The 25,589-nt window shown below is 39.9% G+C and overlaps 1 protein-coding gene across 2 annotated transcripts in view; it reads left to right on the forward strand.

The window, feature by feature from the left end:
• The window catches only part of pcnx2 (pecanex 2), a 37,491-nt gene extending 20,972 nt beyond the window's left edge, over positions 1–16,519 (forward strand). For both annotated transcript variants that reach the window (XM_085369091.1, XM_085369090.1), the window contains exons 25-40: positions 279–387; positions 474–603; positions 1,894–1,952; positions 2,083–2,298; positions 2,377–2,630; positions 4,087–4,320; positions 4,698–4,801; positions 6,550–6,694; positions 6,808–7,038; positions 8,769–8,926; positions 9,039–9,155; positions 10,984–11,156; positions 13,602–13,768; positions 13,866–13,940; positions 14,098–14,274; positions 16,346–16,519. In XM_085369091.1, the coding sequence (XP_085225217.1) occupies positions 279–387; positions 474–603; positions 1,894–1,952; positions 2,083–2,298; positions 2,377–2,630; positions 4,087–4,320; positions 4,698–4,801; positions 6,550–6,694; positions 6,808–7,038; positions 8,769–8,926; positions 9,039–9,155; positions 10,984–11,156; positions 13,602–13,768; positions 13,866–13,940; positions 14,098–14,274; positions 16,346–16,519 (2,523 nt within the window). The remainder of the gene's footprint in view (positions 1–278; positions 388–473; positions 604–1,893; positions 1,953–2,082; positions 2,299–2,376; positions 2,631–4,086; positions 4,321–4,697; positions 4,802–6,549; positions 6,695–6,807; positions 7,039–8,768; positions 8,927–9,038; positions 9,156–10,983; positions 11,157–13,601; positions 13,769–13,865; positions 13,941–14,097; positions 14,275–16,345) is intronic.
• Positions 16,520–25,589: the final 9,070 nt, after the last annotated feature.

Here is a 25,589-nt window from a genome sequence, read left to right on the forward strand (position 1 = left end):
GTAACTTCAAGCTGATTGAGAGCAACAAAAACATGTTTTTATTTGCGATTGAAAGGTGTGTTTTTGTGTGTTTTTATGTGCAGCCATTGACAGAAACCAAAGAAAGTGTGACTGAAATATGAAACCTTCAACAGACTTCCCTTTTGTGTTCTGTTAATATGTGCCTGTCGTGAACCTTGCAGAATAATTAGAGCGTATATGAAGCTAGGCAGTTAAATAAGGCTGTCGCTACTGTGCGGCTCTCAGAGGATTGACTGTGTGCTTCCCTTTCTGTCCAGATGCGCGAGCTGCTGCTGAAACTCCATTTCATCCTGGTTTACATCGCTCCCTGGCAGATCGCCTGGGGCAGCGCTTTTCATGCCTTTGCTCAGCCATTTGCTGTGCCTCGTATCCTTTCTCTAAGACCTGCAAGTGTGTGAAAGTGTATCAGTGCCTGTTTTTTCTTTCCTTGACTGGCGTGTGTGTGCGTCTAGACTCAGCCATGCTGCTGCTCCAGACTCTGCTCACCACAGTTTTCTACACTCCACTCGCCCCCTTCCTGGGCAGTGCCATCTTCATTTCCTCTTATCCGAGGCCCATTAAGTTCTGGGAGAGAAACTACAAGTAAGGGCCTGATGAGGAAATTAAGTGAATGTGCCGTCAGTCTCTCAAATGGTCCAGATTAAGGAATTCTTGAAAATTAAAGAACAGGTCATTATTAGTGTAGCTCATGAAAATAAATAATATGTTTAGCTTTTACTAAAATAGCCTTTTTTCCCTCTGTGCTGCAGAGCTGTCGTTTCTAATTAAAACAAACTAATGAGGTAGACTTGTATTCTGTTGCATGGTCCTTTTTTTACACGTTTGAATTGCACAGTCCAGCTGCAAATGTGGCTAAAAATAGTCCTCATCAGTTAGAGTCATTTTAATTAAAAACTACAATACCCAGCTGTGTTAAAAAAATGATTTGCAGTTGTGAAAAAACAATTTTTCACATGTCTATGCAATTTTTTTGAAAAGCTTATTGTACCTCAGGGTTCAGTAGCTTATAGTACCACCTTTAGCAGCAATAACTTGAGGTATTTTCTGTATGACTTTGTCAGTCTTTCACGTTGCTGTGGAGGAATTTTGGCCCACTCTGTTAAAGTGCCCCCACAGCATTTCACTTTGGAACGCTACAGCACATGGCCTCACATTTGACTCCACAATACTTTGATATATAGAGGAGCACATGATCAACTCAGTGACTACAAGGTGTCCAGGCCCTATAGCTCATGTAGAAGTTGTCTTTGATTAGGCTTTTACGTGGTTAAATGGGCTTACGTGGTAGGATAAATACTGAGTCGTGACTTCCTTCTCCAGTTTGTAATTTGCACATCTGTTTTTTTATTTACTGAAGAAGCAATCAATCTTTGTCTTTTGAACTGAGCTCCCCTTCTGTCTCACACTTAGCTGCTTACACAATAAAGTGTCTTTGTTCCCTCTTACTTATTGATGTGAGAGACTGCACGCATTCAGCACCCTGAGAGCACGCCAGAAATACTCCCAGAGCTTTCATGTGCAAGCTTACCCCACGACTATATTTAGGTGACACTGTCAGTGTTAGACCTGAAACCTTGAAATCACTGACAGCATCACCTCAGCTGGAGTCAGTTGAAATAGGAAGTGTTTGCTCAAGTTGTCACAGTGAAGCTCAGATGAGCAGCAATGCAACATGACACAGAAAGTATAGCAGAACAGTCACAGCAGAGCAGGAATAAAGTGAAATAAAAGCATACAGTAGTTTTATAGTGAGACACTTCATACGGGATTGCATGATATATTTTATCAGCTTTTAACCTGATGTATAAGCACATACAGGAAAAACATTTGGTCAGTGTTGCACAGATATGCTTCTTTGTGTGTTCCTTGCAGCACAAAACGTATTGATAACTCCAACAGCAGGCTGGTGTCCCAGGTGGACAAGGAGACAGGTGAGCTTTAACTGGACTATCAAATCAGTTTAATTTATTTCATTCCCCCAACACAAAGAGCATCTTGTATTTTAGTATCAGATAAGGCAGCAAGCACATTTGATCTGTTTTTCTGGCTCTTCTTTTGCAGGTTGCGACGATAACAACCTAAACTCCATCTTTTATGAGTACCTGACTCGATCACTGCAGCATTCGCTTTGTGGTGACCTCATGCTGGGCCGATGGGGCAACTATAGCGCTGGGGACTGTTTCATCCTGGCTTCTGACTACCTCAACGCCCTGGTCCACCTCATAGAGATTGGCAATGGTTTGGTCACCTTCCAGCTGAGGGGTTTAGAGTTCAGAGGTAAAGTACAGCCATCCCATCGCGTCCATGGCAAAGGTATCTTATTGCTTTACTTATGACTCCATGTCTCTATCCCAGGGACGTACTGTCAGCAGCGCGAGGTGGAGGCCATCACAGAGGGCGTGGAGGAAGATGACGCATGCTGCTGCTGTGAGCCGGGCCACTTGCCTCACATGCTGTCATGCAACGCTGCTTTCAACCTGCGCTGGCTGGCTTGGGAAGTGATGGCCACCAAGTACCTGCTGGAGGGTTACAGCATCAGTGAGAACAATGCTGCCACCATGCTGCAAGTGTACGATCTTCGAAAGCTGCTCATCACCTACTACCTGAAGGTACATTTACACTCCAACCTGAAGCTTCCAGATTCACAGAGTATGTGCGTTTACAGGGCATCAAAACATTTCAAACTATATTGCTAAAAAAGTGTTTGCTCGCTTGCATTCACACGCACACGAACTTGAATGACATCCTGTTCTTAATCCAAAGGGTTTAATATGGTGTTGGCCCGCTCTTTGCAGCTGAAACAGCTTCAACTCTTCTGAGAAGGCTTTCCACAAGATTTCGGAGTGTGTTTATGGGAATTTTTGAACATTCTTCAAATTCAAATTCAAATTTTATTTGTCACGTACACAGTCATACACAGTACGATATGTAGTGAAATGCTTGGACAACTGCTCGTGACCTAAAGAAAACAAAAAAAGGAAAAGGCTATGAATAAGATAGGAAATAAATATGAAAAATTAAAAAGGGTAAATTTAACTAGGAAGGAATAGAATATAAATTAAGGTTAAAAATGAAATAACTGTACAACACAAATTAGAATGAAGGGTAAATTTAACTGGGAAGAATAAGATAAAATATATAAATTAAAGTTGAAAATAAAATAACTGTACAACAAAATACACAATATAGAACTATATAAGAATGTATGAAGAAATCTAAATATAAATAAATATATACACAATAACAGCAGCTGTACAAGTATTAACCGGAAATGAAGAATATAGTGACCAGTGTTGTGCAAAAACAAAGTCCAGAAAGTCCAGTGTGTGTGTAAGAACCATATGTGTGGGTCAGTACTGTGTGGTGGTGTGATTGAGAGACCGTATCGCCTGCGGGAAGAAGCTCCTCCTCAGTCTCTCTGTGTTGGTCTTCAGGGAGCGGAATCGCTTTCCTGACCTCAACAGAGAGAACAGTCTGTTGTTGGGATGGCTGAGGTCCTTCACGATCTTCCTGGCCTTGGTCCAGCACCGCCTGCTGTAGATTGAGTGCAGGTCAGGGAGCTCGGAGCGGATGGTGCGCTCAGCTGACCGCACAACCCTCTGTAGAGCTCGTCTGTCCTGCATGGTGCTGTTCCCGAACCAGGTTAAGATGTTTCCCGCCAGGATGCTCTCTATGGTGCACGAGTAAAAGTTCCTGAGCACCTTGGAGGGCAGTTGGAAGTCTCTCAAGCGTCTGAGGTGGTAGAGACGCTGTCGGGCCTTTTTCACCACGGTGTTGATGTGACAGGACCATGACAGGTCCTGCGTGATGTGAACTCCGAGGTATTTGAAGCTGTCCACTCTCTCCACTGGGCACTCGTTGATGACGGGGGTCTGGTAGTTCCTCTCCTGCTTAAATGACAAATTAATTAGCATCTTATGCATTAATCACCATTACAAATAGCAGCATGGCAATAAAGGACTCTAGACATCCTAAGCAATGCAGTACGTACAAGAGCACGTCTTCCTTTTGAGTGAGTATTAAGTTTTTACTTACTGACCCATTCTTTCTCAATCTCCTTTTCAGAGTATCATCTACTACTTGGTCCACTCTCCCAAACTGTCTACATGGCTCAAGGATGCCACCATTCAGGAGGCGCTGCAGTCCTACACCAAGTGGCACCACATTGAGCGCGACCCTCAGGTCTTTAGCGTGAAGATCGATGAGGACTATGTGCATTGCCTGCAGGGGGTGACGCGTGCCAGCTTCTGCAACGTTTACCTGGAGTGGATCCAGCACTGTGCTGGGAAAATGGAGACGGTACGTCCCTTTAACACTGTTCTATTAAACATCGTCTTGCGAGTTTCAGTTTACACTCTGCTGCAACTTAATGTGGTTATAGTCACGAGCCCAAATGCTTAAAATGCTGAAAGAAGAAGAAAAACTAGAATATATTTCAGATTTGAGAAGCTGGAAACAGTAATGTTTTACGTCTCCTTTAAGGAATTTTGTTTATTGTCATTCTGCTTTTACTTGTTTAGAAATCTGACATGAGTAAGAAAGAAAGCAAGAGTTGCACAGTGAAAATAAACTGCTGCAAATTGCCATATAGCACTCATAATGCTTGAATCTGTACTTACTTTTATCTCTGGCCCATATGCCATTGCCTTCATCCGTGTGTTTGTGCTTATATCCAGCCTGTGGACAGCGATGAAGACTCTCCTCTGGTCACTCTGTCTTATGCTCTCTCCGTCCTGGGGAGGAGATCCCTTGGCACTGCGTCACACAACATGTCCAACAGGTAAGCCTGTCTGACTCAAAAACAGCACACATACACTGCCTGGCCACAAAAATGGTCACCACCTGGATTTAACAAAGCGAACACATAAAAGCCCTCTGTTGCATAATTACTGCATTAATCAATATGTTTCAGCTGGCAGAGAAGACTTCATGCAGCAGTCTGACTCTCCCATCATCAATGAAAGAATTTGACTAAATAAATAAATAAATCCAACTGTGGTCAGAAATAAATGCTGTGACAGTTATAGGCTATCAAAGCTGAAGGCAGTCCAGTGAAATATTAGAGTGCGTGACTGGTTTGGCTGGCCTGCAAATCCCTCTGTGAAGTGAGCTGTGTGGAAATATTATTAAGGTCTTTATACAGCATAGGCTTATGCTCATCACTTTGAGCAAATATTTGGTAGCCCATTAGTCTTTCATAGAACTCGGTGTGAGCAAAGTGTTTATTTGTGCCTCCATTAGCTGAAGTTACACAAGAAAGGCAGAGGTGCCGTCATGTAACAGTAAGACGGTTACAACTGCTTAATGTGCTTCAGTTGTAAACATGTAGAAATGTTTGACTGTGTTTAAAATCTATTCAGGTGTGACTTTTCTATGGGAATATTATGAATTTTTAGTTGGTTTATTTGCTACTATGTGTCATTTCTTTAGCTGAAGGGTGTTTTAGGACACTGGAAAAGCACCGTCAACAGTGATGTTGTGGTAATTGTTAACAAATACTTTAACCTCCTAGGACCTGGTGTCCACATATGTGGACATCACATTTTGGGATGTCTAGACCACAATACTTAATTTTTCTCTACAAGGGCCTGATATCCACTTACGAGGACATTATACTGCCACTGTTCTATCAAAATTTGAAACAAATGTTCTCATATGTGGATCTCATTTTTCTCAAAAACAAAAATTAGGTAAAAAAACAATCTGGTAATTCTTTGCTTTCACATTCATCAGGTCCTAATCAACCCAAATAGCAAAGAAAAATATAAAATGCATGCCATGAAAGAGTTCGGGTCTTAGGAGGTGAAATCATTCATTCCCTCAGCTATTAGATTACTTGCAGGGATCATTTAGATGAGTTTTTTCCGTGACTGTTCATTTTTAGGCATTTGTTCTTCTTTGTCTATTTATTTATTTTTAATACATTTATTTATTCTTTAAGAATCTGTTTTGCTTTGACCTCATTCTTTGCTGATCTCTACCTTGACAATGTGTATATACTATAGATTGTGTGTTTGACCATATATGTAGGTTTTGTGGGTAAGTTGCAAACAAGTTGCCCTTTCGGGACTGATAAAGTTATCTGAATCTGAATCTAAATTTAAAACCCTGTGTGTTGTTAGAGTGTCGACCTCTTCAGTCTGCTTCCTCTCCTTTGTGCACTTTGGCAGTAGATAAACTTGTTCCATTAAAATAAAATGAATGGAAACCAATGAAATTAAATGCTTATGGTAAATTGATCTTAAAACACAGTAAAAATGTTTCTGTTGCATTTGAGATTACATGCACAAATTATTGGAACATCTGTCTCATGTTGTACATATTACCCGGTGCTAAACAGAAACGCCAGAAGGGGGAGCCAGTGGATAAATCTTTAAACATCCCCGTCATTCAAACATACCTCTGACTCTGCAGTGTTATTATGTCTTGTAATCTAATCTAAAATATGTTATTATAATCCATCCTTTATTTCTCTATCTTTGTGTTTCCTTTATCCCCCCCCTCAAATCCCTCCCTTCCTCTTTAAAGTCTTGAATCATTTCTGTACGGTTTCAACACCCTGTTTAAAGGCGACTTCCGCATCGCCACTAAGGATGAGTGGGTTTTCACTGATCTCGACCTCCTCCAGAAGGTGGTGGCTCCTGCAGTCAGAATGAGCCTCAAATTGCATCAGGTAAAGCGAGAGCATGTAGCTTTTCAACCTTTAGTCTCAAACTGTACTGGAAATACACCTTATAGAGAAAACATTTCCTTCAACACTTCATGATGACCTTCCTGCTTTTGCAGGATCACTTTACCTGTCTGGAAGAGACCGAGGAGGCGTCTATCCTGTACGAAGCCATCACAAACTACCGCAGCAACCTCGTAATCTGCCACGAGAGCGATCCCGCTTGGCGTAAGGCTGTGCTGTCAAGCCGTGACACGCTGCTCACTCTGAGACACATGATTGATGATGGCACGGACGAGTACAAGATCATCATGCTGTACAAACGCCACCTCAGCTTCAAGGTCATCAAGGTAAAATACGTTTAATTTTCTGGCTGAATGACTAAACAGCTAAATGCTGTGTGCACAGTGTGACAGCATCCTGCCTACCTATGAGGAGAAGGTTGGTCTCAAAGGTTTGACAATAAACAAACCAACACTATCACTTTTCCAAATCTATGATAGAACATAATCGTGGCTTTTTTTGCTTTTTAATCTTAGTATAAATAAATCACGCAAATTTGAATTTCTTCTGTTCAAACTCCTTTTGATTCTGGAGTTGCTGCTTTCCCTTCAGGATGTCAAACAGACTTTTGAAAATGCGCACATCTGGATAACATACACTCATCATCTCATGGTATTTCTGGGCTTTTAATGATTTCTTTGAGCTGTTTTTTTCCAGGGTGGAATGATTGTACAGCATACTTCTTTAATGACTTAAAAAAAAAAACAAGATTTGGAAGTATGAATTTATTTTGGATTTTCTCTAATCCACACAGGGTCAAAAGTATATATAAAGGCTCAAATATATGCAAACACTCAGTTAAATATTTTAATCAGTGGCGTTAAAAGTTCTTCAGCGTCGTTTAACTCGACTAGGCCAAAGCTTATTAACTTCACGTTGGTGATCATGGTTGACTACATATCTTAGTTTCTCTTTGCCAGCATAAAAAGGATTTGTTCAACAACACTCACTGGATTGACCAATACTCAGAAAAAATGGGAAGTCCAAGGAACTCAGTGAAGAAGGAGAATTGTAGATTTACACAAGTTGGAAAGGTCTCCAGATTCCAAGACTGTACAAGTACAGGTATCACTATTTTACCAAGATCTTGAAGAAGACCCAATCTGTCACCCTCAGATGAGAGAAAACGTGAATTTCAGGCAAATCCTAAGAACCACCGAGGCTCAAACTTGTCACTAAACTGCATGTAAATTGAGGGCACCGACCAACTCCTGCTCCAAAATCAGCACCTTCATGATTAACTGAAATTTACAGCTGTCCACATGGACAAGCCAAATATGTTCTGACAAAATGTTTTATGGTTAGAGAGAAATTCTGCTATTTGGCCACAACGACAAGGGATACGTTTGGAGGAGTAAAGGGGAAGCTTTCAAACCCAAGAACACTGTACCAGCTGCCAAGCATGGTGGTGGTAGCATCACGGTCTAGGGCTGTTTTGTTGCAATTTTTATATCATCTCATGTCAACAGCTGGATGACTGAAACTTGGACACAATTTGTTGTCCCAACAGGACAAATATCCCAAATGCAAATCAAAACTCATTTTGGAACTGATAAAACAAGCTAACATTAATCTTCCCACAGCCCTGCCCTCAACCGTATTAAAAAATTGTGGACTACACTTCAAAGAAGGTCCTGTGCCAAGAAACTAACCAATGTAAATGAAGTCTACAAATTCTGCCAAGAAGAGTGGTCACATATCCAGAATTATTCCAGAGGCTGGTTGACATGGAGTTAGAAATCAGTATAATAGGTCAATTTGAAAGTTTACACCACTTAAAATAAGATGATGATTACAAAGGAACAGTTCATTCCCATGACCCTAAGATCCAAGGCTGCCCAAATGTTACAAAATCCTCACACAAGCACCTTAAAACATGCTAATTATAAGGCCACAGCATTGTCATATTCACACATTGCTTTTTGTATAAAACAAACAAGATGTTCTCTGGATCTTCTCTCGTGTTTGGACTTTGTACTCCTGTATGATTGTTTCTATTTTTTCCGTACCTCTTCAGATCAATAAGGAGTGTGTGCGAGGCCTCTGGGCAGGACAGCAGCAGGAGTTGATATTTTTAAGGAACCGAAACCCGGAGCGAGGCAGCATCCAAAACTCAAAGCAAGCACTGAGGAACATGGTCAACTCTTCTTGTGACCAGCCACTCGGCTACCCCATGTGCGTGCCAAATTATTACACAGAAAAATCTTAATTTGCTTCAATAGAAGTATTTAGCCCACTCACATAGACGTTTTCTCTGTTTAACTTTCTTTCTTTTTGTGTTTTTTAGGTACGTGTCACCTCTGACAACTTCATACGCAGGAACACACGGTACACTACGCGGCATTGGAGGAGGGGCTTTAAGCCTGGATGCCATTCGTTCCTGGCTCTGCTCTAAATGGCTGCGGTCAGTACATTTTGTCCCACTTAAGTAGAAAGTGCAGTTTGTTATTCTTTTTTCATCCTTGCCTTCCAGGCTCAGCCTTTTCCAAATCTCTTCCTGTGACTGTGCTTCAAAATTAGTTGTTTTTTTTCACATGCTAAAGATAAACAGAAAACAGACTTTATTTAGTTCTCTCTGATGGGTAAGAAGATGATGCTGTAAGTTGAAGGTCATGGGTTCAGTCTGGTTGAACATGAGCCTCTGAGGAGTCTTGAATAACACACTCTTTATTTGGAATATTTGAAGGACAAAAACTTTCATATTTCTTCTAATCATCTAGTTGATTTCATCTCTGAAACTGGGACAAAATCATTTCAGGAGAGAAGATTTGAATCTCTGGACTAGCTAATTATCTGCTGCAAAGACCGCAGAAAGTAAGTTGTAGTAGTTTTCCGGCACACGGTGCATGGTCAGTGTGGCCCATCACATGCCCAGTGGACAGTTGCAGTTTGTGACGGTGCAATTGCTTCATGTGCATCAGTTGCAGATGTTATGGATTTTCCTCTTGATATAGTATGCATTGAAATTCACTGACAAATGCCTCTAAGTGTCAGCAGCTCTTTTTACCATCATTTTGTCTTTTGCTTTAGTTTGACCATTGTTTTGATGCACTGTTTACTTACTCGTTGTTTGAAATCGTCTCCTTATTCTGTGTTTTCAAAGACTGTATTTTTATTTGCCTTGATAACCCTTTAGTTTGCCACAGAAGCTGCCTGCCTTTCAAAGAGGTGAATAAGAACAGAGATGAGTACAAAAGTATTGTGGTTACTCCTAATAAGTATATATTCTCTGTTTTTCTCCAGGCGATTTCTAAAATGCATCATCTACTTAATAGCATTTTGTAAGTCACAAAGATTACATATCAGAAATCTGATATATATCTATATATATTTCTGAGCTGTTACAGAAGGCCTTATGTCTCCGGGACAAAAGAGGAAAAAGTTGGGATAAAGCAGTTTATGCCAGCTTCCTAATGCTCTTATTCAGCTGGTTGCATTTAGTATAAATCACTCTGGATAAGATGCAAACTGCAGTGTAATGCTCTGGCTGCCTGCTTAGTGGGAGCCTTGCCTGCTCTGTGGATTTACAGATATTGACTTGGAGGTAGTCAGTGCTGCGAAGAGGCTTCTCTGCCAACTTGATGTAGTTTTAAATACATGTACAGGGACAGTGCGAGTGCATGTTTGAGAGAAATAGACAGCTGGATTACAGAGTAAGCGGGAAGCTGAAAGCTTTAACTCTCTGCTTTGCTATGCAGAAACCTCCTTCTCTTGGCTCTCTCTTCCTTCAGCCCCAGTTTCATCCTGCCTTTTGTTTCTCTCTCCATCATTTACACAATACCTTCGGTAGAACTTATCGTACAGGCGCTGCATTAACCTCTGCAGGTCAGCTAATGGTGTGTGTCTTTGTAACTGCGCAGTTCGCCCTTAAGCTTCTTGGGGCAGAGTTTTGCTTTCAGATTAGATTAGTTTGTTAAGCCTGTTTCATCCGCCTTGACTGAAAGGTGTTGTCTTAATTCGACTAAGTAGAAAAGGAGATAAGGAGATGGATCAAGCCTCCCCAGCCAGAACACATTTAACTAATTTACGAGGAACACCACCACCACCACATATGTTAGCACAGTTACGTAACATCTCTGAGTGTGTGTGTGTGTGTGTGTGTGTGTGTGGTTTAAGCAGTGCTGATAGTTAAGGCTCTGTAAATTTTTGAACGTCCCCCTTGCCTGTGTGCATCCCTTGCACTGATGTGGACATGAATAAATAAATCAGAGCTGTGTGCTTGTGTTCTGCAGGGTGCGTAAGGACAACCTGACCAGCTGTAACAGCGGCATGAATATGGAGGATGTGGACTGCGGTGCCGGTGGGTCGTCATCGTTGAGCCACAACCGCCCATCCTCTGTCACATCCAACAGCCTGAGCCAGCACAGAGCCAGGACGGCACACAGCCACAGACACCGCAACGCTGGTACAAATTCTTCTACTACAATCTCGATGTAAACCTAATAATGCTTGGGTTTTGTTTGTTTTTAATCACACGAACCAAAGTCAAGCTATGTAACTTTTCAAATCTAAGCCCCACCCTAAATTATAGTCTGTCACATTGCCTACCCTCTGACCCTGCTTTATAAAATAATATGTAGTTTTATATTATATTTGAAACAAGCAAAGGGAATATAAACCTATCAGAAAAGTGTTTACTAGCATCAAAGATGAATTACGCAATAGGGTCATTTTCCTATAGTTCTATACAATCAGACTAAATTTTCACTGGGAGAGGTTTTCCCACTGCAGGAAAGACTACTCTGTGCAATCACATGAAAAACTAAGTACACTTGCACTGCTTCCAGTAGCGTTAAGGTCGTACTGAGTAGATCCAGGTGCTGTTAATCAAATGCATTTCATTAATTGATCATCAACAAGTGTGGCTGCCTCTATGAAAGCAGATGTTTTGGCAGTTTGATAGTCTGGAGCCTTCAGGTGTGTGTTAACACAACGCCACGATCTTCGAGGAGTGAATGACGAGTGAACATCTCAGACTCTACAGGCTCCACTTACCATGTTAAATGTTAAGGTTAATGACAGTATGATTAGAAAAAGACTGGCAGCACAGCTTAAGTTTGCAAAGTTGCATCTGAACAAACCACAAGACTTCCAGAACAATGTCCTGTAGAGAGACAAGGACAAAGTGGAGATGTTTGGTCATAATCGAAACCACCATGTTTTGCAAAAACTAAACACAGCATATTAGAACGTACACCTCATAACAACTGTTAACCACGGTGGCGAAGAGGTAATGATTTTGGTGTGTTTTGTAGCCACAGCGCCTGGGAACCTTGCGGTTTTTGAGTCCATTATGAATTCTTTTGTGTGTCAAAGTACTCTGGAATCAAATATGAGGCTTTTTATCCAATAGCTATGACTTGAAAGAAATTAGGTTTTTCCACAAAACAACGATCCTAAGCACAGCAGAAAAACTCCAACAGAATGCCCGAAAAAGAAAAGAATTAAGGAAAATGGGACAAAGTCCAGACTACAACCCAACTGTGTGGGACAAAAATGAATCTCTGGAAACCTCAATAACCCGAGGCAATGTTGTAAAGAAGAGTGGGACAAAACTGTTCCACAATTATGTGAGAAACCGATAAAGTCACTCATGCAGCAGAAGGTGTTTCTACAAGCATGGGATTAACTCAGTTTTTCGCATGTAACTAATGACCAGGCTGCTTACTTATGAGGTAAAAATAAGGTCAACTTTTGAACTCTAAAGCACAATTTACACACAGTATAAAAAAAAAAACTTCAGTAAGGGTTTGAGCTGTCACTTGAGAAAGTGTCATAGTGCCATATACAAAGGAAATCAGTTTCAACTTGAGAAAAATAATTTTCGATACTCACAAAGCAGGAGATGGATATACAAAGTTGTCACTTTTTTCCAAGTGTAAAGAAGAGGATTGAAAAGTATCATCAAGAAACACAAAGAGAGCCACACAGTACAGAACAAGCCTGGCAGAGATAGGAGGCAAAAGATTTTAAATTCTCTGGAAATAAAACTACTGAGAGATGTGTGTAAAGACGCCAGAACAACTGCCAAGACATTAGTAAATGACTTAGACCGGCTGGGAATTGTAGTCTCGATGGAGACCTGCACAGGTATGTACTCGGTGCAAGAAAATCTTGATTTCTTCAGAAGAGAAGCCTTCAAGTCATACTGAAGTACACTAAGAACAACCTGGACAAAGATCAAGCATTTTAGAAGTGCGCCCTTTGGTCAGATGAGACAAAACTAGAGGTCTTTGGCCACAGAGATGCTGCTCATGTTTGGAAAACATGTTTGGAAGGAAGAGGCGTACAATCCAACAAATAACATCCCCACAGTGAAACATGGTGGGAGTATTATGCTGTAGAGATGCTTCAGTGCATCTGGAGCTGGGACTCTCACCAACCTGGAAGGAATCGTGAAAAAAGACAATTTTCTTTGGAACAAAATCTCAACCAGTGAGCAGCAAAACTGCTCTGTGTCATCGCTTTGTCTTCCAACAACCCAAAACATGTGTTTGAGTTGAAATTTTCACTGGCTATAGTTTTAGATGGTTTTAGTTCAACTCTGAAAGTTATTTACCCAATTTACTTATGTTAACATTATAACAACTTTGATCACCACATCACTGCAATGCTTTTGCTAAACTCTTTTAAAATGAAAAATGAAAGTCTTCATTTAACATCTTGTTGTTTTTTTTATGGTGGTGTCCAAATACGTAGATGTACCAGTGTTTTTATTTTTTAAGAGACCACAGAGAGCCACATAGCTAAACTAAAATCCTGAAGTCAAATATAACGTGCTTTTTAAATTGTACATTAGGTTATTAAATCTTGCGTTTCATTACAAATGTTCACGTTTTTAATTCTACAGCCAGGAGAGAGTACCGCAGTCGATCAGTGCAGCCCCAGAGTCAGCGCCCCCCTGTCAGCAGCCAGTCTGGCCCAATCCTGGACTCGGGCTCCAATAACGGGATTGTCCAGCGTCTGTCTAACAGTCAGCTGTCCTTTAACACCTCCATAGCTTCTATATTCTCCCAGGTATACGCACACATTGTAAAAAGCTTACTTTTCTCGGTTGCAGCTGCTTTTGTGCTCCCTTACTAAGAGTGTAAAGAGGATTTTTGTCTGTCTCCAGGTCCCTCGTCTCTCAGGAGCAGGTGGCATCAGCGCGCAGCTTCAGGCAGCGCAGCATCAGCAGCGCTCCAGTCAGGTAGGAACTGTACACTCCTAATGCAGCATGCCTAAACACATGGCCGACAGATGGAAGATCTGAAAACTGAGATTCTTGATGTTCCTATAAATCACCTTAGTGTTTACTGTATGACATTATAACAGAACTGCAATATCTCCGTTCCTTGTGGTGCCAGGTCTCCTCATCTTCATCCACACTCAGCTTGCTGTTTGGGAAGCGTAGCTTCTCCAGCGGCCTGGTTATCTCCGGGTTGTCCGCTGCTGAAGGGGGCAACACCACCGATACACAGTCATCCTCCAGTGTCAACATTGCCATCGGGCCCTCACATAGGTCCAGCAGCAGAGCCACACAGGTGGGTGGGGAAAAGAGCACTGTCTGAATTCTGCACCCACTTAAGACTGTTTCCACAACACAGCTTAGACTAGGTAGGCAGCAGTTAGATGTACACATATACAGAAAAACAAGTGCACACTTTTTCCTAGTTTGACTTGCTTGTCTTGCTTTTGTAGAGGTTTTAAATACTAAGGGAAAAGTTCAACATCTTGAGGAGCTTGTTTGCAGTTTTTGCCAATAGATAAGAGACTGATATTTCTCTCACATCCAGTGTCTGTCTAAAAGCACAGCTCATTTTTATTGTTTGAGAAGATTCAATTGGATTTACAATTTTAATATTAGACAAAGAAAAATCAGAGTAAATACGACATGCAGTTTTTGAATGATGATTTCATATAGTAAAGGGAAAGAAAACCCTACCTGGCCCTGTGTGAAAAAGTAATTGATTTTTTGAGCCATTCAGAGGTGAACTTGCTGCTGCATAATCCAAATATATTTGAGATTCAAGGACAACCTGAGCAAAATTCATGGTTGTATCAATCACAGTAAATAGTCCCAGTCCTGAAGCAGCCCCATACCCTCACAGAACTGTCACCATGTTTGACTGTTGGTATCATGTTAATTTTATAAAATGTTGTTGGTTTTATTCCAGACGTAATGGGACTCAAACCTTCCAAAAAACTACATTTTTTGTCGCGTCTGTCCACAGAATAGTTTCTCTTTTTAAGGATGTTTTAGGGCAAATGTGAGATGAGCCTTTTTGGTCAGCTGTGGTTTTGTCCTTGGACGTTTTCCAAGGCCAGTCTCTTGCTTTTTTGTTGAATCACAAACACTGACCTTAACTGTAGTAAGTGAGGCCTGGAGTTCTTTAGATGTTGGTCTGAGTTTTTTTGTGAACTTCTAGAATAGAATATAGAATAATTATGGTAGGCCGGCCACTCCTGGGAATGTTCACCATTGTTCCATGTTTTCACCATTTGTGGAAAATGGTTCTGTGGTTTGCTGAAGTCCCAAAGCCTTAGAAATGCTATTCTAAGCTTTTCAGATTTATAGATGTCAATGACTTTGTTTCTCATCTATAGTTGAGTTTCTTTAGATCGTGGCATGATTTGTTACTTTTTGAGACTTTTTAATCTACATCACTTTGTCAGACACGTTCTATTTAAGTGATTTGTTAAAAATTCAGCAGGTCTGGCAGTAATCATGCCTGGGTGTTGCTAGTGAAATGGAACTCAGCTTCCACTCAAGGGGGTAATTTTTAAAAATGGTTGATTGATAATGAAATCATTATTTAAAAATTGCATTTTGTATGACTTTGTCTAATAGTAAAATTAGTTTGATGGTCTGAAACAACAGTGTGAAAATATGCACAAAACTAATGCATCAGGAAGGGGGGCGGCGTATATTTATTCACAGTCCCGTATTCTGCTTTTCCTTATTTTCTGCCATGTATTCACTGTTATTCAGGTGGATGCTCATATTAAAGATAACCAGGGTTTCAAATAAGGATGTCAGTGGATTTACAAGGAGTCTCTGTGAGCCAAATGTTCAGGCTTCAGGCTGCTCTAAACCTACCGATCAATCTGTGGAAGCCTGTTTCAGCAGCTGGAAAAACAATTGCTTTAAGATTCAGAAGTCAACATTTCAGGTTATTATCTCCAAATTTAGACTTGCCAACTGAAACTTCAGAGAAAAGAATTTTAAATTTAAGTTATTAAGTCTAAATTTTAACATAACCCCAAATTTTGTGCATGGCAAAAAATGTTTGTGTGGGGTTTTTTTTTTTCCAGTGGAGAGAGTCCCATATTTTTACTGTTTGAAGTTTTGAAAAAAGTTGAAGAAGTGAGACTCATTTCGGTTGTTTTGTACTCCTGGAGCCCAAATTGTGAAGTCAAGAATTAAAATAGAGGAAAAAAACAAAGTGAAAATCTGATTTTTACTCTCATGCATCATTTGACACTTTTGAGTGGTACAATCAGAGTTGCCGTCTGATATTCTTGTTGTGTTCGAACATGCTAGTTGCTTTATACAAACAGCGAATGCTCTCCTGTGCCTGAAACCGGCCTCCTCTCTCTTCCTTTCTTCCTCAGTGGACATCAGAGCCATATGAGAGTATAGACGCGAGCAATTCCAACGCTGCAGTCACGGTGAAAGACGACACACAGTTAAGCGAGCAGGGCTGCAGCCAGGGATTAGACAAGACCCAGGAGGATTCAACATCTGCCTCAACAGTTCCAGACCCAACTGATCAAAAGACTGTCTGAGAGAGAAAACACATCTGTGACAGTGCCCATACTCATGCCCACATACAGACAGGACTGTATGAAGAGTTATACACACATAAATAAAGAAGATTGTATGAGAGAGCACCCATGCACACAAACCTGCCTCCTCTGTCCTCAGCATGTGGTCTCACCCTGTTGTCTGAATGTAAAGTCTGAAAACACAGTCTTTGATGCAGAGGATAAAAATAAAGACATTTTTAAACGACGTGGCCTCTTTCTGTGGTTAACAGGTCTCATTTAAATCTGGGTGTCAGAAGGAAATATTTATTTTTGGAAGTATAGTTTATCAAAATGCCACAGGTTAATTATATAGTCTTACTCAGAGATGCCAAAACTCCCCCGTGTATTAGGTTGTTTAAACATTTTACTTTAAATGATCATGAATTGTTTCAAAAAAGCAACTACATTATGTCTGAGTCCAACATGTGATTACTAGCCTTTTGGCCTTTAGTCAGATGATCTCCCCGAAAACTCTGTTAAACACTATTTGACTTCATGCGTAATCCATTTAAAAAATAATGTATGCCTCGTTTTGAGCGGGGTATGGATTTGAAACCTGAAAAGGACTTTCCAGTTCTCAGCTGAATGGTTGGTTTGTAAGTTAAGAGTAGCCTGCAAAGAAACATAACACAACATAGGATTAAACAGCCCCTAAATCTGAATAAAAGACTTATTTGGCCATTTTTTATTTATTAAGGTTTTAAAATGTACAGCACCATGTAAAAGTGCTGACCAGCAGGTTCTCCAAGCTTTCTGGAGGTCTTTCTTTGGTCATTGGCTGCTTTTTCACTGTTTTTCAGTTCTGTTCTTTTACCTGATCATTTTCAGATGAATGTTTTTTTTGGTTTTTTTGGTTTTTTTTTTGCTGCACCACCTAATACTGACCTATGAGTCATTCAAGCACAAAAAAGTAATCTACTTCAAGAGCTGAATCAGTGACATCTTAGCAAAGAACTAATTTTAATTTCTGTGTAGCCACTTTGTTACCAGCAACCACTGCAAAAGCATGTAATTTGTTCCCATTTCTTTTGTTGAATACATTTTTTTTTAATTATGGTCAATTTTATGGACATAATTTGGTACTTTTGAACCAACAAGGTGATTGACTAAGAGCTATTAGCTGAAAAGCCTCTGCAGGGTGTGCAGCGTGTCCTTGAAAGAAATTGAGGAAGCTGTCCAAGTGGGGGATAAAAGAAGAAGTATCAGACCTAAAAAGAAAAAAAAAATGCAAGAAAATGACCAGTATCTGAAAGCAGTGTCCTTAAGCAAAATACAAGAAATCTAGCAAAGACTAGGCAGAGGATCTGAGAGGTGAATCTGGCCTTTTAGCTGATTCATCTGGCTTAAAATCATACCTGGACAGAAAAAACACAGTGGAACAATATCAGTCATAGATTGGTCTCCTCAGAACCCAGACCTCAACATTATTGAAGCAATTTGCAATAATTTTTACAGAGGATGTAACAAAAGGTAGCCAACATCCAAAGAAAAGCTTTGAATGTTCTTCAAGAGGCCTTAAGAACTATTCCTGAAGACCACTTGAAGAAATTACGAGACAGATGACCTGAGAGAGTTCACGCTATGTTAAACAATAAAAGTAGTCAAACCCATTATAGACTTTCAAACTCATTAGGATTGCACAAACTGTGTTTTTGCCTTATATCGTGCATTTCCATATACGTTGCATGTTTCAACAAACCGCTTCACCCATTTCCCCAGAAAAATATAAAGAAATAAGTGGTGGCCTAAAACTTTTGCACAATTTCCTATGTGGACAGATTGCAGTCTGGATTTTAAAATGGTTCCTTTTTTCCTGATTGATCCTGGAAAACTATTTGTATTGTTGTACCAGACAAGTGAAAACTGGCCAGCTTCAGGTATAAAGATGAAGGAACAGGCTTAAAAATCTACAAAAGGGAGTTCATCCATGAATCCCTACACAAAATTGGCTGTACACCTGCTTGATAGTTACTTAAGACATTTAACTCTGGATTAAAATGATAAATTGATGAAATAAGAGACTGAACTTAGTCCTTGCCACCCCGTAAATGCCCCACCTCTCTCCCTCCTACAGCTGAGTCGGGAAACCACACCCTGCTGCCATAATTAATAAAAGGGAAATTACAATAAAAATGAATAGACTTGCCGCTCACTTCATCATGTACCCTGATCCTACCATCCAAATGTCACAGCAGAAATCAAGGCACAGACCAGGGAACGTTTATCCAATCTTCTATTGTCCAGTTTTGATAACTCAATCGTAGCCTCAGATCACTCGTCAGCGGTGCCCACTGCGGACTTCTGCTGCAGCCCATCTGCTTAAAGGTGCAACGAGATGCTTTTGTGCATACCTTGGTTGGAAGGAGAGTCTATTTGAGTTACAGCCGCCTTCCTATCATCACCCTGACCTCTGGCATCAAGGACTTTTGGTCCACACAAATGCTGCTCACTGGATATTTCTTTTGTTTCAGACCTTGTCTCTCACACAATCAATTTGGAGTCCCTTAAATCAGAGTCTTCATTTCCCACACCTTCAAAGAAAAACACAGTCACATTTGGCAAAAATCTATTAAGTATTTATTGTAAGTTGTTACATTTAGATTTCTTTCTCTAGCAGCACGATTTAAATTACAGATATTCAAGGGCAGTTACCATAAGTTGGAGTTTTCTTTTAATGCAAGATGTCATTGTGTAAACAAAGACAGAGACAGAACCGTAGATCAAAGTGTACCAAGACTGAGCACCGTGTAAACATGATGCTTAAAGGCTGATGAACAACATTTTTTTGTGTCTTTTCAGATTAAAAAGAAAAACAATGACAGAAAAACTTCTGACTGGAATAAATTAACAGCAACAGTAAAGATAAAATTAAAATAATAGCAAGCTTCTTTTGTGAGTGAGTTGTACAATTTTACTGGGAGCTGACCTGGTTGCTTGCAGTCCACATCAGTCACATCTCAAAAGGTTCAGTGCCCGTTATATTATGGTTTTGTTGGTTACATGTTGGGTAGCTGGATTACATGTGAATGATTCAGAAGTGACACAAACCCACAACAGCAACATGAAAAGAAAGCTCATGAAATGCGTTTCATCAGGATCTTTTTATATTCCAACAATTCTTTTCACCCCGTTCCACTAAAGTGGAAGGTAGATTATTATTTTGGCACATTTCATCCACCACAGAGACATACTCATTCTGTACTTAGTTGGACATTTGCAGTTCGAGTTTCCCTCTTTTTATTTATTTAATTGAATTCCACAAAGCTCTATATTTTTTTAGGCTGTTTATTCGTAAAGAAACTGTGTGACGTTCAGCAAATAGGCTTATTTTCTTTTCTTGATGAGAGTAAAACAGGGACTGCAAGAATGAAACTGGAGCCTGCTGCTATTACAAAAAAAAGAAAAAAATGGTTTTATGTGAGGTTTATTTCTAGCTTATGGTTCAGTCACTCTAGAGGAAAAATTAACATGGCAAAAATAAAACTAAACCAATGGTCCCCTGGTGAATACACTGAATATTTTGCAATTGGTTGGAGACTGATTGCAAGTGGTTGCAGCACCCACTTTCAAGTATGAGGCAATTTCACAGGTTGCCTATTGGGGAGCGGCCTCTCATCCACCAGGCAACCCATTTCACCTGCAGAAAACATGGCATAAAGCAAGACGCGAGGGCATTGAAAATAAAGAAATACCAGCAGTCAACTCAGGCTGACTAGAGTCACTCTGGTTTGCAAATAAATTGGCATCTAATTTATAAATACACGCAGACGGTACCAAAACGGCACACGGTTGCAATAATCTTGGTCATGCCTCAGTCTCCAACCCCGTTTTTCCCTAGTGTGACTGCAGCATTAATAACCTCAGGTCAGGCTTGCAGTTTCTTCCCATCTTCCCAAATAAATCTCACCAAAAAAAGTACACAAGTATATATCATCCGTTTTCCTTTTGACACTCCTCCCTGCAATTTTCTTTAAACCTAGTTTGTTTGTTTTTAAACTGGATGCAAATATTTTGTCTGTCTTGTTCCATCATGCAAAAAAAATGCCAGTACAAGCATGACTGAATATCTCTCACAAAGTCTAAACTCCCTAATACTTTTTAATTTTCTCTCTTTCTTGGACTACAGATTTAAATCACTGTGTGCCACAAGACTTGAGTCCCTCCAGTGCTATTTTACAACATGAGGTTGGGTTTAAACTAGAAGATATAAAAGTCTTTACATGCTACAGTTAAGAACTGACAATCAGTTTCCTCTGATAAATTTCAAAGTCATACATACAAGCAGTCATCTTGAAGACTGGAGACAGTGAGATGCTTTCTATTGTCTTAAGACTTCACCCTTAAACTGGCTACTATTCTCATCTCTGCATTTCAATTCTGAAAAGGGAGGTCACATCTGTTTAGTGCGGCAGGATGAGGCTCCAAATTTAATATACATCTCACCCCAGACCACCTTCTGGACCATTAGTGACCACAAAGATTAAATTTCACCTGTCAAAATAAAGCAATCAGGATCTCGCTCAAGAGACGTGTCAAGCAACCAGTGAAAAACAGCGAAAAGTTGAGCCTGACTCTGGATTAAAAAGCACTGTCCTGGTAAATCTCTCTTCAAATCATGCATGTGGAAATAACTGACCATATCTGTTACTACAAAGATGTTCATTTAATCATTCGGGTAATTCATGAGACACTCAAAACAAGAATTAAGTACCCATAACCATCAATATTATAGTCAAACATACTAGAAGAAAAATATGAACCTCTCAAAAGAGTTTCTCATATTTTTAATTGTCTGCATACTGCAGTACTTGAATACATACTCATACAGTATCGTTTATAGCAAATAACTGAATTATTTCATTTATTTAGCACAAAGCATGCTGAATAGAAAAAAATGTCACTTTTCTAATCGCCTAAAGTGACGGTAAAATTCTTTTTTTCATTTTCACCTGCAGATAATTTCTCGATGACCGTGATCTATCTACAAAGGCATGACATAAAGCAAGAGGCTTAGGCATCTAAATCAATAAAGAGAGAAGTGATTGCCTAAAACTGTTGAGAACCAACTTCGAGCAGTACCCGCACGGACAAAATCTCTTTCCGAGAGTAGCACAAACACCTCCAGAAGAGGTACAAAACAGACAATATGAGGGAGGAATTAAACATCAGTGCAATTTTTTGCTGTAAAATTGGCCCGTCTCTCCACTAACGGCTAATAACAGAGTTTTATATGTGATGTCACAAAGAGAGAAAGCGTAAGCCTGACAGGGGGAGAGTGAGACAGACAAGAAAACGAGATCTTGAGGTCTGTTGTGAAGCATAAAGAGGCACCAAATCCAACTGAGGGAACACACAAAACCGACATCAATTAATAAACCTTTCTTTAGCCATGATGCACTGTGGAAAGAAGGAACACACACACACACACACACACACACACACACACACACACACACACACACACTCAACCATCCTACTGTCACTTCCATTTCAGTTAAGGAGCTAAATTTTCCTGACAAAAAAAAAAAAAAGTTAAAAAATAATTTAGATCTGAATCAAACCTCAACTGAACATTAAAAGTGGCTCATTAGAGCTGAATAAATGGTCCCGTAAGTAACTTATAACTGACTAGTCTATCGTTTTGCCTTAGTGGAGTGTTTAACAAACACAAAGCCCACTTCTGCTCCACATCGATGCTACTGTATAAACACAGTGATAGTCTGACTGGATGTGGCTACAAAAAGAACAGTAAGTTGAAGAATAGAAAAATAAGTTGCTGTTGCCACAGTGTTGCCACTCATTTCATCATATAATTCACAACATTCGTGGAGAGTCTACTGACAAACAACAAAGATAATCACAATAAAATATGGAATACTTCATGGTGAGCGGGGTTTATTTGAATGGTTAGAGTGAATTACTGCGACTTGCGTGTGGACAGTGCACACTTCAAAAGGCAGATACTGTCATTGACTCGGCTAGCTTGTTTCCATGTTTGCGCCAGCTCCAAAGCCCTTATAAAGTGAGACTATGTAACTTTTGAATGAGTCAATAACACGGTCTCACTCTTAGAGATAAAACAATTATATTCATAAGCAGTAAAACAAACTCTTTCCACTCAGTATACTCAAAGTTTGGATGTAACTAAGACTCCTGTCACACAGGCGTAGAGACCAGTTGGAGACCACTTGGCAACCATCAGTCACAGTGGAAAAAGGAGCAGTTTCAAACCAGGTGTGAGAGGATTCTGGATGTTGCTTGCCATCTCTGAAACTGATAGCAAAGTAGTATACGATGAGTAGATTGCTACAGTTGCCCTAAGTTTGCGTGACACTGACTTGTCTGCGTTTGCCGACTACTCGCCAAGAGGTTTTAAAACTGTAAAGAGTGCAACGCCTTCAAAGTAAAAGCTGCACCTTTTGAAACGTGTTGCTTCAGCCATAGATCGTATACAACACAGATGTAGCTCCTGTATGTCTTGAAAGACATACAGGCCAGCAACTGCTCACCAATTGATCAGAGTTTTTTTTTCTACAGCGATCAGTTTGCCAAGCGTTCACCGAGCAGTCTTTAGGCCTCTGTGACAAAGTGGCTAATGTTAGCTATTGCTAACGAACTTGCTGTGCGACTGACATTACTGAGTGTGTTTGCTAACTCTATGACTTGTGCTACTTCTAAACAACATTTTGTTTTAACCCTGAAGTTGTAGTAGGCAGAAATATGGATTTTTTTAAAAAGAAAAAGAAAAAAAAAGAAAAAAAGAAAGGGGGGGGGGGGGGTTGACAAAACAATTACAGAATAAAAAAAGAAAAAAGAAAAATCATCCCTCCTCCTGCCACTCTCCCCTCTCTCTTTCAAGCCCCACTAACAGGTCGAGCATAGGAATATGGTTGTATGTCACTCCCCTTCTGGTTTCACATTCCCCAACGTTAAGTCTCTGGCTTAGCCCATTGTACCACCTTATCCGCTGTTCTTCATCCTCGTCTTGTACTACTCACCCAATCTGGTCAGAAGTGGGAGAAGTTTGCCTTTAAGTCTTTTTGTAGTAGCACTTTGATATTGTTTCCGGTTACTGTTTAGTTGAGTAGTCGAGTAGATTTTAATTCATTAGATTTTAGTTAAAGCACTAAAGGAAAGCTCTCCCGTGTGTGATTTGGTCTGTAAGGACCTGTAGTTGATCAAAATTCTTTATCACAGGCATCACAAGCCCAGAGGAGATGCAGGAGTGAAGTTCTTTTTCAGATCATAAAAACTACGGATATATTTTTCTTTAAACACTTACTGCTGTTTAAACACCTGCCTACCCCTACTTTGGCAACAAAAGGTTTTTCCTACCAAAAGTTACATAGTCTTAGGCTTTAAAAATGATAAGGACAAATCCTTGGTGGTCCCCTGTTTACCCCACTGTCTAATAACATGCTACTGTCAGGGTAACATGTTTGTCACAGAAAGTCATGATTTGGTTGATCTTTAAATAAATAAAATTTATTCCTTCAGTCAGGTAATACTGCACAGGGTCAGCTACAAGTCTTGTAGCCTGAGTAATGACAGTTTTATGACAGTCAAGTTGAATTCCAGTCATCTAGGTTACCAAGACTCCAGCACACAGCCACATAATGTCAGACAACACATTTATTTGTTTTCATCAAGGTTTCTTGTTGTTTTTTTTATCATCACGAAGGCATATACTATTTACTCTGTATATTATTTGTTTTGTATGTATGTATATGTATAAACAAAAATAAGCGTACATTTTTGCTGAATAAGAAGAATATCAGCAAAGGGCAATGTAAACCATGGTCCATCTAAAACAGGTGAAAGGTGCATTAGCTCACCCTTTCCCAACTCACCCACAGTAACAGATTTGCATAGGCAAAAATGGGATTAGCCCTTAGACAGTGGATTCCTGAATTCTTTATAGAGATGCAAAATCTAGTTCAGCTCAACACAAGTTCAAAACAAACACACATACAAACAAACAAACAGAAATATGTTGACTAGGCCAAACTCTCTTTAACCCCTCTGGTCATATACATAGTCATTTTCTGTGCACATTTTTGTTTACAGTGTTAGGCTTCAAGTAGATCTAAAAACAACTTTTACATTGACAACTAGATGTGAAATAAATTAACCAACATGAGAGGTAGTGAAAAGCCTACAGAGACGTTTGTTTTCTTTTTTATACAAAGAAAAAAAAAAACATGTCAGTAAGGCCAAAGCTTCGCAAACCTCCTCCATCCCGTTAGGACACTTCAGCTCTAGCTCGCAACCTTTATTTAATATTTTTCTTTATATATTTTTTACTCAATAAAACCATAGCCACATTTTAAAGACCCTCTCACTTGGAATCCATGGAAATTTAAAGACAAAAATCTAAACTTAGCGATGACAACTATATCACTTCACATCATCGTCATTGCTTGCAAAATCCACATTTAAAACGCAGGTATTAAAAATAAACAACTGTGTACTTCTCCCCGCTGTGTAAAAGTCACAATAAATTACGAGGAATGGACGCGAGCAGAAAACCTGGGTTTCTACCGTGTCTGTCCTCCTTGTAAAACGCTCTCAGTTTTAAACTCCAGCTTGCCCGTTAGCCCTGGGCAGAGACTCGCGCCAGCTTCAAACCTGCTGGCTGTTAGCTTCCCACAGTTACGAGTATTTAATAAGGTACACACATCTCACAATTTATAAATGTAAACTTGTTTTGATTGCACCATGATTTCAATATCTGGTTGTTGGTGAAACATTCTCATGTTACTTATATAGACTCTGAAAAAAACCTGCAAAAAAACAAGGAAATGTAGTTCTAGTGTGCAGAAGAGGGATGTGTCTGCATGAGAGCTTTATGAGTTAAAAAGTTCCAGAGTTGTCCAAATACAAATGTCTAAAATGCTTTCACTTTGTGAAAAGGTAAAACTGTTCCAAGGAGTGAGAGTGAAAGCTGATCTTGCGGTATCAGAATTGGTAAATTACTCTGTATTCCTCTGTTTCTGGTCAACTGGGCGCATGCATGCAGAACTCTTCATTAAAGCAGCCAAGCAATATC

The sequence above is a fragment of the Diplotaxodon limnothrissa genome, linkage group LG13 (assembly GCF_057381915.1).
Source record: "Diplotaxodon limnothrissa isolate DT_005_m linkage group LG13, D_limnothrissa_male_GT1.1, whole genome shotgun sequence".
Taxonomy (NCBI): Eukaryota; Metazoa; Chordata; class Actinopteri; order Cichliformes; family Cichlidae; genus Diplotaxodon; species Diplotaxodon limnothrissa.